Source organism: Physeter macrocephalus, chromosome 1 (assembly GCF_002837175.3).
Source record: "Physeter macrocephalus isolate SW-GA chromosome 1, ASM283717v5, whole genome shotgun sequence".
NCBI lineage: Eukaryota > Metazoa > Chordata > Mammalia > Artiodactyla > Physeteridae > Physeter > Physeter macrocephalus.
Genome location: NC_041214.2, coordinates 37,656,738 through 37,671,153, shown reverse-complemented (window position 1 = coordinate 37,671,153; position 14,416 = coordinate 37,656,738). Strand labels below are relative to the sequence as shown.

At 39.9% G+C, this 14,416-nt stretch overlaps 1 protein-coding gene across 1 annotated transcript in view; it reads left to right on the top strand.

The window, feature by feature from the left end:
- COL6A6 (collagen type VI alpha 6 chain) overlaps positions 1-14,416 on the top strand; it is a 111,925-nt gene that overhangs the window by 12,210 nt on the left and 85,299 nt on the right. Inside the window, exons 7-9 of the mRNA XM_007115463.3 lie at positions 1,596-2,165; positions 9,405-9,748; positions 9,833-9,911. Of these exons, the coding sequence (XP_007115525.2) occupies positions 1,596-2,165; positions 9,405-9,748; positions 9,833-9,911 (993 nt within the window). The remainder of the gene's footprint in view (positions 1-1,595; positions 2,166-9,404; positions 9,749-9,832; positions 9,912-14,416) is intronic.

Sequence of the window (14,416 nt, the reverse complement as noted above, 5' to 3'; positions counted from 1 at the left end):
AACACAAATGTGTTTACATGCCACTTTCCCCCGCTAGTTCTTCTTCCTGTTTTTTACACAAGAAATCAAATCCCTCTCTTCCTAAGAACCAGCGACCACTGCTTGAAGTCCTCTCTCCTCCATTCTGGAAGTTCCCTGTGCCTTCACCTGTTTCTGTTATGGCACAAGTTCATTTGCAATATGGAGCCCAATGTTAAGCACTCGGTTTTAGCCTCAGATGTTTCCAGAGAAGAGTGCGAGCAGGACTTCTTTTGCCCTGGATGCTGTGTTTCTATTCCGGCAGCTGGAAATTGCATTTCTGTATGTATGTATGTATGTATGCATTGATTCATTCGTTCATTCAGCTGCCACTTTACACTTTTGTTTCAAAGGGAGATTGTGGTTTATTAAAATTCCTTAGTATTTCTATTAGGATGTGTTTTACTAAAAATACCAAGTATTTTTTATTAGATGAATTAATATTAATCAAGGATTTCAATATCTTGGTGCAGTTCCTTTTAAAAATTATTTAACTTTCCTGTTTTTCATATGCCTTGCCTCCTGAGAATGCAGCTCCTGTCTTTTTCTTTCACAAAACTAACAAAATCCATCTGGACCTCACTGAAAACTGGGATGAATCTCTTAACTTTCTGTTGGCCAATGTCTAAAAATCAATCTGCCCTTTTCAAGTCCACTGTAGAAGTTGAAATTGAATTTTTATACTGAAAGTTTTCCCTTGGGCACTGAAACAAAGGAATTTAATGAACTAACCAATTCCCGAAGGATCTGTTTACCCTGTATTTTATCTCTTCCTTGCTTATCTCAGCTACAGGAATCTCAGACACCTTTAAAATTGTCTGAGGTTAAAATGAGAATATAGTTAGGTCAATGGTGAGCTCTCTGGGGAATTCAAGGAAATGATAATGTTTTCCAGAAGGCTAAGGAACACACATGAGCTCGTGCCAAGCATAACTCATTCACTGGCAACGGCCTTTCACATTCTTTTTTTTAATTTGCTGTGTTAAGACAAGGGAAGCATCTCCAAGCCATAGTGCGTTGTTCAAAAACATTTTTCTCAAGTAGACATTTTTGCCTGTATACACCAGAAAGTGGGCTGATTAAGAAACAAACTGACTAGATATAGGCTGGAAGCCATGATTTTCAAAGCTCAATTTGCCCTAAGAAACTAGAAAAGCACTTATTGGCTCAACTGGCCAGCAAGGCCATACAGACCATCTGTCTCTTGTTTGCATCCCTAAATGAAGGTGTTTTTTCTTGCTATGCTGCTACTGTCACTGAGCTTTCTGGAAGAGTTAAAGCTAGATGCAGGTGAGAACAATATTTCTGTGGCACCACACCCATTTCTCTGACATCTCGGTGTGAGACCAAATGGAAAAGCCAAGAGAAGCTTAAAAGGACGTGGGAATTGTATATGCCTCATGCTGCCTTTATGACCAATTGTTTGTTTTTGTTTCCTCTCCAATTAATGGGACCACAGGGTGGCTTAAGCTAAGAAACCACCTTCAGAAATAGCATTTCTCTGTAGCGGAAACGTTTGACTTCTGCTGGGCTAGAGAAAGAATAAAAATCTGATTTTGTTGCTGTATACTTTGTAGATTGTGAAATTGAAAAAGTAGACCTCGTGTTCCTCATGGATGGTTCGGATAGCATTCATCCAGATGACTTCAAGAAGATGAAGAGATTCTTGGCATCTGTCGTTCAAGACTTCGATGTCAGTGTCAACAGAGTGCATATAGGAGCTGCCCAGTTCAGCCACACCTACCGGCCGGAGTTTGCACTGGGAACTTTCATCGGCAAAAAGGAGATCTCCTTTCAGATTGAAAACATCCAGCAGATCTTTGGCTACACGCACATTGGCTCTGCTCTCCGGCAGGTAGGGCACTACTTCCAGCCAGACATGGGCAGCCGGATCAACACAGGTACCCCGCAGGTGCTGCTGGTCCTCACAGATGGCCAGTCCCAAGACGAAGTGGCTCAGGCCGCCGAAGAGCTGAGACACAAAGGGATCAACATTTACTCCGTGGGCATCGGGGATGTGGATGACCAACAGCTCGTTCAGATCACCGGGACCGCCGATAAAAAACTGACAGTTCACAACTTTGACGAACTGAAAAAGGTCAAGAAGAGGATCGTTCGCAACATCTGTACCTCGGGGAGTGAGAGCAGTGAGTATTGAAAGTGTCCTTCATGTTTGTTCCTTCCCTGGGGCTGGTGGGAAAATGTAGATTTGTGCCTCTGGATTTCAAATTAAACTTTTCACAGTTATCAAGTATTTTTTGTGACTTGTGGATTAAGAAACAGGATATTGGAGAGACTCTGCCCTTTTCTCTCCCCTTCTCCTGGGAGTACATGCCCCCTCTGTGAATAGGAATGCCTCAGCTTCCGAAGGTGTGAGGAGAAGGCCGTTGTTTACACTCTGGTTGGTTTCAGAGGCTGAGGAATGTGTCCCAAAGAAATGAACTATTTGACAGACTTGAGTTGCCTGGCAACGGGGCTGCCAAGTGCTGCCACAGGTAGGGAGGGAACATCCGTAGAGGTTTAGAGCTTTGTTATGAAACTTCACTGCAGAAGTTGGTAAATATCTTCTTAAAAATTAGCACATTTTGACATTTTTCCAATAGATGGAAAGAAAGGTCTTCAAGGATAAATAACTTTTTCTATTTTTATAAAAGTTCTGACTGGGTTAGCTGTGATTCTGTATAACTACCTTTGGATTATAACTAACCCTGGATTTCCACCTGGGAGAGGAAGGCTACATGGTTGCTAAGAGGCAGCTCTGGAAATTGACAGTTAACTGGGCTGCAAATCCCCACTCCATGGCCATTTTTTCTTGGACAAGTGGCTTAACTTTTCTAAGTTTAAAATTTTCTCCTCTGTAAAATGTGAATGACAGAACACCTAGTTCAGAAGATCATTGTGAAGATGAAATGAGAACATACATATGTAACATTACTTTGAATAAGCATGACACCTGGGATGCCATTATAAAGTCACTTCACTTTTGTCAACCGTTGACCCATTCAGTTTATTCATGGGGGTCAGCTCTTCCCTTGCCCTCAGTCACTTTCAGGAAATAAGTGAACCTATTCTTAGTGATGAATATGTCCATCCCCGTGGAACTATTCAAACTTCACGCTCCGTGAAGTTTACTGCGCTTTCCCTGCCACAGGCCACTCACCGTGACAGAAGCGACTACACACAGTTGGCATTTTATCCATTGTTCCCCACCTCCCACTTCTTCCCCCTTCTCCCAGGCCCTGCCCTCTTCTTACTGACCATGGTTTCTGGCCTGTCCAGAATGGGCCGGGGAAGGGAGAGGAGCCAAAGATATTCAGGAAAGCTCCTACTTGATGGCACTTTTCAGGACTTCGTTTTCTCAGTAGTCCATGTCTAAAGCTGGGCCTATTCATGAAAGTTTCAAAGACTTCCCCTCCTGCGCCCCACCCCCTCCACCCCCACCAAAACACATTTGTCAGGGCATCGCTGTCTCTCCACCATAATTCCCTTGAGGATGGTGAGCATCTCTCAATTCAAGATGTTCCCTTATGCCTTTCTCAGCCTCTGGGCATCTAGAGATGGCTCCAGCTTTATCTGCTGCCAGCTCTTTGCCCCTCCAGGTGGCCTTCTTGGATGAGAGATCAGAGGAGCCCAACACAGCTCTTTCTTACCTGCAGCCGTATCACCTCCATGGGAAACAATTACATGTCAATTTCCCAAGTAAATACTGGAAGTTCCAGCTCCCTGGTGTGGGTGCCTCTCCTTTACAGAGAGCAGCGTGCCATCGTGTCTCATTCTTTAGAATTTCTAGGCTGTGTCATCTCCAAGTTACCTCTCAAATCTCCTCTCTCTTGACTTCAAGAGGACGTTACCTCCTCTCCTTGTGTGTGTGTGTGTGCTTGCGGGGAGAGACCTCATGGCACACCAACCATCCTCTCCAAAAGTGCTCCTCTAAACTCCAAGCTCAAACCTTTTATAAGACCCAGAGTGTGAGCCAAAGGTTAAGAGTCCTGTCATTGGTCAGGAATTATTGCCTTTGTAAATTCCACTCTACTTTCCCCCCATACTTTGGAATGTGCCTGGTGACCTCAGCCAAACCTTCCGCACGACTTTCCTTTTTCACATGAAATACCCATTTCCAATTATTAGGCAGAAAATGATCCTGGAACCACGTAGTCTGTCCTAGAGAGGGTGAAAGAAAACCATGTGGAAAGTCAAAACAGCAGTCATGAATGTATAAGTAAATAAATAAATAAACAAATAAGGAAAGTACCCTATAAAGGTAAACTTGAAGTGATTACTGTAGCAAACAAGAATGTGTGAGGCCTTTGTAGCCAAGCCTGGGCTGAGGACTAATGACGCTAGAATGATAAAGCTGATAAAGCTTCAAAAGCCTGTGCAAACATAGCAGAGGATACTAGCTCCTCTTAAATGATAAACCCCCAAATCAAGGAAATCAGACAGTAGCTTGGTGTGTCTCAAAGCAAACCAGATTCAGAGCCTGAACATCCAGCTTTGCTTATTAAAATATGCACCACTTTGGAGAGGTCACTCGCCTTTCTTACTTTTCTCATTTGTGCAGTTAAATCATCTGTTTCTCTGATTGTACTTAGGATTCAATTTATGGGAAAGGATGGTCAGCTGCATGGAGATATGAGGGAAGAATCAGTATCTCTTGTGCATCTGTGTAGGGTCAAGCATTTTAAAGTGTTTTAAATGCAGTATCTCATTAAACTCCCAAACCCTCTGTGGTTTGGTTTCATTCCCATTTATAAATGAGAAACTGGGGCTCCAAGGAATATTGGTAACCTGACCCAGATCATACAGGAGGCAACAAAGTAAACAAATTTTGAAACCTAGGTCTGTCTGATTCCAACCCATTTGTGGGTTGTTAAATAAGCTGCCAGTTCTCTTGATATAATCGCTGTCTAGGTTATCTGTTGCTTACATTATAAGTGATGTGCTTCAACAATTAATAGCTGAAACTTATTAAGACATCATGGGTTTATATCTCAAAAGCTACTGCTCCCTAATGAAGCCACTCGCTGCTAAGCTGTCACTTCTGACAGCACAATCTAACACTTGTAACCTGCATGATCTGGCATCACTGGACACCCTGGAGGTGGTGAAATAAGGTCGTTCAGAATAGGAGCTCCAGACAGGCCTGGATCTGATTCCCACGTGCGAGATCCACCATAATAACTATGAGACCTCAGCCCAGCTTCTCTAAGTCACAGCTTCCCCTTCTGCAAAATGAGAATTAGAAGCATTTCTACTTATTCTGTGTTTCATAAGGACACATGAGGAATGCATGGGAAGTGTGTATAAATGTTCCGCAAGTCTTGGTAACTCTCACAGCGTATTACAGAGAGTATCTTGAAGTGATCTCATTAACACAGGTACCTGGAGTGACGGGGTAGTTTAGTTCACAGAAGGACAATGTACCAAGCGTTCCTTTGTTCAGGAACTTTAATAGTTTAGCAACATTTCAGAGCCATATTCCAATTTAATGCCTCAACATGCATCAAATTCCCCTAAACTACTAAACTCCAAAGTCTGTTTTCTTATCTTCATTCATGCTTATTCTCCTGATTTTTCTTGGAGCCTTCTTATTCTGACCACCCAAAGAAGACCCCAGGCAGTTTTCAGGATATGGACTTGCTGCCTTTTCTGGTGTGGAACCATGACTGGGTAGCAAAAGAATCGAGAGTACCTCTCATCTTTTGCATCGTCATGGAAGATGAGTCAAAAAGGAGATTCAGCAAAAGGCCAGTCTGATGAAGGTGAAGTAGACACACCCTCAGGAATTGACTCAAGGAATGTGAGAAATATAAGGAAAAAATAGATGGTCATTTCCAACTTTTCTTGACAAGAATCTCTTTATGTTCCTGTTTTAATGACTTTGTCTAGAAAGCAGAGCTTAAAGCACAGTTTATGTGTTAATACTCCAGTGGGAGTACAGTCCCAGGGAAGCAAGAGTGAGTGGAGGGAAGTGATACAGGAAAGAGAAAAGTACATACAAGATGTACATCACCAAGCTAACTACAGCTTTTGAGAAAGCATCACTGGTACGTTGGTCCTGCAGAACATCACCCAGGGAAGCCTCAGAACCACTGCACAGACCAGCCTATCAGGGGGAATAAAGGCCGGTTATCTGCTGGTTCCTTCCTACCTACTGCCTCTCACTGGTCAGAGTTCACCCCATGGAGACTTACTCTCCCACCCTACTGCATCGTGCTATCCAGCCCTTTGGAAAACCAGATACGGGACCAGCAGTGCATTGTATCTGTGGCTGAAGTAGTGGAAGGGGCCAGAGCTCCCGTGAGTTCAGCTGGGTTGGACGTGGGCACCAGAGTCATTCCTCAATGACCTACAGCAGTGAGAATGATGGAGGCCGTGTCAAAGCCTGCCCAACCCCCATAGTGTGGGAGACCCAGCGATGGCGGCTGCCGAGGCTCTCCAGTGGACAAGTGTCCAACTGCTGGGTGTGTGTGCGGCTGGGGCCGGGGAGGGGGAGGGCAGAAGCTATCTGGGAGGTATATAAACTAGGTCTTGACCTAACTATATTTTCTAGATCGTTCTTTCTTTTTTTCATCTAAGATATCCCCTTCTTTCAAATCTCCAAAGAAATTTTTCTCTTATCCCAGCTAATATCAGTCAACAGCCCGACTTTGCCCTTTGCTCAAAAATCTTTTGAGAAAAGGGAAAAAAATCTCAAAAATCTGTCTTCTAATCTTAAAAATATACCCTACCATCTTGACAGTATTTCTTTCTTTTCTTAAAAATTTTATTGAAGTATAGTTGCTTTACAATGTTGTGTTAATTTCTGCTATACAGCAAAGTGATTTAGTCATACATACATATATATATATTCTTTTTCATATTATTTTCCATTATGGTTTATTACAGGACATTGAATATAGTTCCCTGTGCTGTACAGTAGGTCCTTGCTGTTTATCTACTTTATATATAGTAGTTTGTATCTGCTAATTCAATTTATCCCTCCCCCATCCCCTTCCCCCTTTGGTAACCATAAGTTTGTTCTCTGTGTCTGTGAGTCTGTTTCATAAATATGTTCATTTGTTTGACAGTATTTCTTAATACTAAAACTCTGCCATCATTAACTCCAATTAAGGACTTTCTTTATAAGTCAGATAATTAAAATCAGCTTTGGGGTTTAGCAGGAGACCATTACTGTCTAGTTCAATCCTTTTTTTTTCTGTTCTTTTGTATTTTTATTTTGAGATATATAATCTTCTTATTTTTATAGACAAGAAAATTAATGCCCGGAGCGGTTAAGAGATTTGGCAGAAGTCATTTGGTAGTAACACAGCAGTGACCTGTACAGGACTAAAACTAAACTCTGCCTCCCCAATCCAGGGTTCCACACTGCTATTTGGCAAATTCTCAGAGTACTAGTTTACTTGTGCTTATCACCCTCTGTAGCCAGTCCGATGGATTACCTTCTTAATTTCCCTTGCATATATTACCCCCTTTTGATTCCCACTCCTGCTATTCTATTGATACTACAATCCTTCATTATTTCTCTTTGGAAATCCACTTTTAGCCTTTTTCCTAGCCTACTTCCAAAATTATCCCTGCCTCTTCAAAGCCCTCTTGATTTGAGGGCAGATGTCCTGCAGAGTCTGCAAGGCCATTCCATGATTTGCATGGCCCACTCTCTCTAATTGTATGTAATTGTAGACATATGACTGCCACCTCTGGACTTGTTCCCCAAATTCCAATCCTTTGATCACATTATCATGGGCTCATTTGTCAATTTGAATTAGTTAAATAAACACCAGGAACTTGTTTACTAGAGTTTATAATCTCAGTAATCTAGACGAAGAGTTAAAACGCTTTATTTTTAAAGGGGACAGTTCCCAGGAACACTCAATGACATTTTGGCATATTTGCCAATGTTTGTTTTTTCATAAGAGACTGTTTTCCTTTAAGGCAGTAATGTGTTTTGGTGAATGAATGGTTTTCTGTTCAGGGATTAAAACAATGTTCATCCAAGAGTGAAACTTTCAATCTCAAAATAGAAATGAAAGGATTTAAGAGGAAGTTTGGAAAGGACATATTCGAGTGCTTCCATCTGACTAGTTTCTTTCTTTTTATCTCACTTTCTGAGTATTGGAGAAGACATTTTCCAATTAAGTACAGTAAAATAAGAAAACTCACCTTTCAGAGGTTTTGGTGACTTTGATTTACCTCAAATGTCTTGGTGAAAATTGATTATCAAATAAGGTTCCTTCTCCCTCACCCAACTCTTTTATCATTAAAAGTGAATCAAGTTCCTGTCCCTTGTTTTAAGAATTGAAACTGATATTTTGGTTTCAAAGACTTGCAAATGCCCAACTGACCAGTGTGTCTGGAAGGCGGGCGTTTGTTTACACAACAAATATCTGAAAAACTGCTTCTCTAAGTAATGCACATTAAATATAAACATCCCTATACCTTATTTTACCAAGCAAGCTGTGTGTGTGTGTGGAATTTGCTGGAAAAGGTTGAAGTTTCTAGTCAACCTAAAAGTTCTTGAAAAAAGAGTGTATATGTTATAGGATTTTACCCTTCTTATTATCTTCCTGTTAGGAGGCTCAGCTTAAAATTTCAAGCCCTTGTAGTTTCTCCAGTGCTTAAATGTCTCTAGAGTTAATAATAAGGATGAGAGCAAAGCACTTTAAATGCAATGCTTCTCTAAGTATTTCTTAAACTCCAAAATAGCAGTGGCTTTGGCTTCCTGAGTGGCTGAGCTCTGAACACAAAGCCATCTTTGACACGGTTGAATATGGGTAATTCGGTACCCAGTTTCTTCACTTGAAGGACTCCAACCAAGCAAGATCTCAAAGGATCTCACAGAGTCTCTATTTTTCTTTCTACTTTTTCTTTTCTGAGTGGATGTTAGGAGACAAAAAGATTCTTTTCAGAAAGATAAATCATCAAAATCATTCCTTTAGGAGTCTTTTGGGATTTATTTTTTCTAAATTACTTTCTCTATTCAAATGTTTTTATATTTCCCTTATAATTATAATTTAATATTTGTTGAATGACCTCAGTTATAAATAGCATGATATGAATTTCCTATTTTAGACTGTTAACATTTCCACAACATATTTCAGCTATTTAAGTGACTACATAGCTTTTTCAATGGACACAATGAAATCTTTCAGAACTTCATTATAGAATCATCTAGATTTTATAGATGCTAAAAAAATAACACTTTAACAGGTTGTGAAAGAGTGATTCTGAGCCTCTTCCATTATTCACTCATGCTCTTTCTTTTTTTCCAACTTTATAACTGGGACAGAAACAAAAATTCCGAGTCCCGTGATTCAGACATGACATCCAAGTCAAATAAAGCTATTTTTTAGTCTAATAAGATATGCTTTTCCCTTGAATCCTAGATTGTTTTGTGGACATTGTGGTGGGATTTGACATCTCAACTCAGCAGAATGGGCAGACTTTGCTTGAAGGTCAGTCTTGGATGGAAAGTTACCTTCAAGACATCTTACGTGCCATCAGGTCCCTCAGTGGGGTAAGCTGTGAGGTGGGCACGGAGACTCAGGTTAGTGTGGCTTTTCAAGTGACCAATGCCATGGAAAAATATTCCCCCAAGTTTGAGATCTACAGTGAAAACATACTGAACAGCTTGAAGGATGTAACAGTTAAAAGACCATCTCTTCTCAACGCAAACCTCTTGAGTTCTCTGTGGGGTGCATTTCAGAATAAATCAGCTGCTCGGGGAAAGGTAACTTGGTTTTATTTTATTTATTGGTCTTTGGTGCCAAGACTTCCTTTTTACTCATTTTTTCTTTTTTGAATACTTTCCTAGGTGGTTCTCTTATTTTCAGATGGACTGGATGATGATGTTGAAAAACTTGAACAAAAATCTGATGAACTTAGAAAAGAAGGTACCAAGCATGGGGAGGACTGGGAAAGGAGTGTTGATGAACTTTATAATCTCAAAACTCAATTCTAACTCTTACATTTCCAGACACTCAAATAACACTGAATTTGCCAGCCTCTCCACTCTGGATGCACTTGGCAGAGCAAATGAGCTCTCACAGCATTTTGGCATCTACTTTTTCCTCTCCCCATATGAAACGGCACTGAATACAGTGTCCTATCCTTTCTCTCATATTACTTTATTTCTTCTTTCTAAACTTTTCTGGAGGATGTTCCTGTCTCCCTTACCCCGCATTATCTAATATTGCTATGTCTTTAGTGTCAGCAGAAGTGAACCATGTATATTTCTCCTTGACTAAGGAATGGGAGAGTTGGATTATTTTCTTCTAACACTCTTAAAGTTTCCAGAGTTACAAGCAGTGTTGGACAAGTTTACTCATGTTTCGGGACTTCATAATCAGTTCCTCCCTTCAGATAACAGATGGACCAACTATGGTGTTTATGAGTTTGTAAAGCTCTGGCACCAGGCTTTCGGCGTTAGAAACCAATGCCCATTCTGACTCATTGTCAGTTCATATGGATCAGTGGAAGAAAAATGCATTCACATGTTCTGGTTTGACTGAAAATAGAAATACTTTTTTATAAGTGGATGTAATTGGTACTCCACCCACACCCTTTTACAGACAGGTTCCCCCATCCTCCAGCTGCTAACATGTTACCCACAGGTTCCCCTTTCTCTGAGGAACTGCCCTTTGCCAGTGGGAGCCACCTTACCTGGAATGTTACTCCCCATCCCACCCCTGGGCAGCAGGTAGAGTACAGAGACTTGGACCTTTGCCTCAAAGTGGCGCCAGTTATGTAGCGTAACTCAAGCTCCAGAGTTCCCAAGGGCTCTGGATGATGCTAGATGTTAGCTGAAACACTGTCTTGCTCAGATCCTTCCGCAGCCCTACCCTGCTTACCTTTGTCCCTTTCTTTCAGAGAGTGCTTCCTCAATAAATTGTGTGTGTCCAAATTGCTATCTCAGGCTCTGCTTCTAGGGAATTTAGCCTAAGACATCTGTCTCCCAGGTTAACTATTTTGTCTTTTCTGCCTGGTTCTCTTTCCTCCATCTTAAACAAATTGAATTCACTGAATTCACAACTGAAGAGTAAGGATTTTTATTTTATTTACTAAATCTGCTTCTCTTTATTCTGTCAAGTCTTGGCCTTTTTTCCTGATCTGGGGTGATGATATTAATGAAGACTGAGAACAGGACCCTAGAGTGGGTGGGTAGGGTTTTTTCAATTTCAACTTTTCTTTTGTGAGGGAAAGATGTTTCTCTTGCAGACAACATCAGAGTTTTCTCCAGGAAGTTTCTCTCAGAACACCCATATTTCTAAGACCAATCTTCTTTCTTCCAACTCCCAAGGAAATACTAGTAAATGAGTTTCAACTTCAGAAGCTAGATTTTGAGTATCCTCAGAAATTTAGAATCTTTTTTTCAATATTCAAAAATCAATTATATTTCCAAATGCTAATGAAAAACTAGAAAACAAAATTTTAAAAGCCATTTACAATGTACACACAACGTGAAATACTGAGGTATACATTTAACAAAATATACTTCTTTGTTTGCTGAAAATTACTAAACAATGATAAAAAAGACTCAATATGGTTAAATTTCAATTCTCTCCAAACAAATCTATAGATTCAATTAAATCACAGTCAGAATCATAGCAGGATATTTGTTAATCTAGAAAAGCTTGTTCAAAATGTATGTGGAAATGCAAAGGAGCCAAAATAGCCAAAACAACTTTGAAAAAGAGGCAAAAGTTGGAGGATTTACACTAGTTACAATCTTTGAATGGGAAAGATAAAGGGGTGTGGGCCATAATGTTCTTTGAAAAGTGTCGAATGTCTCTCAATAGGAACAAAGAGCACCTCTGGCTCTGGCTTCCCTTATCTAAATATAGACGATTCCAGTTGATGCTGGGCCCTGTGATCTGTTAACTCAAGAGATCCTCCCTAACTTGAGGCCCAGAATCTATACATGTAAACTGTGCCATCACTGTGGAACAAGAGGAGACCAGGAGAAAAGTATCCTCAATGATGGATATCACTTTAATCCATGTAGATTGGGGTATGAATCAGTTTCTTCATTTTAAAAAATCCAGTACTCTAGAATCTTCTCAGTGATTCTTTATTCTCCCAATTTTTGAAATCTTTTCTTTCTTAATTCATTTTTTAGGAATTGAAGACAGTATTTAAGATCATATGACTCACGTACTGGATGAGTCTGAAAGGATCAAGTCCTCCATCCTGAGAAAAGCAGTTACAAATTATAGTTATATGCATATTTTCTGCAAATAAACAATCCCATGGTTCTCATAACTCTTATTAAACTTTTACATTTCCTGGAACTTATAAGAAAAATCAGATGTGAGATCTTTTTCGCTTATAGATAGACCCACTGGCATGCCTTCTTTTCATCATTAAATGCCAGGTGATGAACTCAGCATTCCTCATTGCCTCTCCCAGCCCTCATCGCTCTTCTCCCCATCCTTCTCACTCTTGGAAGAGTGACAAGCTGTTTTTGTTTGCTTGAGACAAGCCAGAAACTGTCAGCACTAAAACCAGGAAAGTTCAGGTAAACCAGGACAAGTTGGTCACCTTGCTCTTTGGTGATTCTTCCTTTATTCCACTTCAGCAACCACACTCTTTGCGTCTCTTAGAACTTGAGCCTCCCCACTCTGTCCCTGAAACTGTGTTCTCTTCATTCTCCTCTTCCTCTCAGAGTCATACTTCTATCATATAAGAAGGCACTCTTAGCTCTGCCAGGTCCTTGAACATTCTTTATCTATTCTGGGGCATTGGTTTTTAAGTTCCATCCAAAGAATTCTTCACCTATCCCTAATAAAATGAGAAAAGTTATGCCAATATAGTCATGTTTTCATAAGACTAAATTTATTCAACTTTAGGACTGCTCTTTATGATTATGTTCTTTGTACCTTTTTGTTATTAAAATGTACTCCGAGTGTAGGCTTTGGAGTCAGGCTGTCTGGGGAAAACCTTTGCTTGTTTGTAAAATAGAGCTGTAATCGCACTTACCTATAATGTTTTGCTTGTATCTTACAAATACGATAATGCATGTAAAGCACTTAGGCAACTTCCAGGCACATAGTAATTATTAAGAAACGAGAGCACAGTTGTTTCCATGGTTACCTCCACCCTAATGATTGCCAGGTTTATTACTATCATCATTTAATGTCCTTACTTTGTAAAATAAGTCAACCCTTTGTTAGTCTCTAAAAGTTTTATTTGAAGTATTCTATAAACTTCCAAGCCTATGACCCACAGCTCTGGTTGGTTATATGACATTTGTTCCTGATTGCCTGACAAGAGGTCTTTTACTGTCTCTTGTACATATAATTCCAACTGGATTGTCATTTAGAGCTATGCTTCTCAAACTTTAATGTGCATATGAATCACCTGGGGATTTTATTAAAATACAGATTCTGATTCTGTGGGTCTAGGGTGGGGCCTGAGATTCTGCACTTCTGATAAGCTTCCGGGTGAAGGCAGTGCTGCTGCTCCAAGGATCGCCCCTTCAAGTGGCAAAAATTTAGAACACTCCCTTTCTTGACATATGAATTCCTCTGTGCTTTAACATGCTCTATGGACTCATTATTATTATTATTATTATTATTATTATTATTGAAGTATAGTTGATTTACAATGTGTTAGTCTCTGGTGTACAGCAAAGTGATTTAGATATATATAGATACAGATATATAGATATATTCTTTTTCAGATTCTTTTCCATCATGGTTTATTACAGGATATTGGATATAATTCCCTGTGCTATACAGTAGGACCTTGATGTTTATCTATTTTATATATAGAAGTTTTTATCTGTTAATCCCAAACTCCTAATTTATCCCTCCCCCACCCCCCTTCCCCTCTGGTAAACATAAATTTGTTTTCTATGTCTGTGAGTCTGTTTCTGTTTTGTAAATAAGTTCATTTGTATCATATTGTAGATTCCACATATAAGTGATATCATATGGTATTTGTCTTTCTCTTTCTGACTTCACTTAGTATGATAATCTCTAGGTCCATCCATGTTGCTGAAAATGGCATTACTTCATTCTTTTTTATGGCTGAATAATATTCCATTGTATATATATATATACACCACATCTTCTTTATATCCATTCTTCTGTTGATGGACATTTACGTTGCTTCCATGTCTTGGCTATTGTGAATAGTGCTGCTACGAACATTAGAGTGCATGTATCTTTTTGAATTAGAGTTTTCTCCAGATATATGCCCAGGAGTGGGATTGTTGGATCATATGGTAGCTCTATTTTTAGTTTTTTGAGGAACCTCCATACTGTTTTCCATAGTGGCTGCATCAATGTACATTCCAACCAACAGTGTATAGGGGTTCCCTTTTCTCCACACCCTCTCCAGTATTTATTGTTTGTAGATTTTTTGATGATGGCCATTCTGACTGGTGTGAGATGAT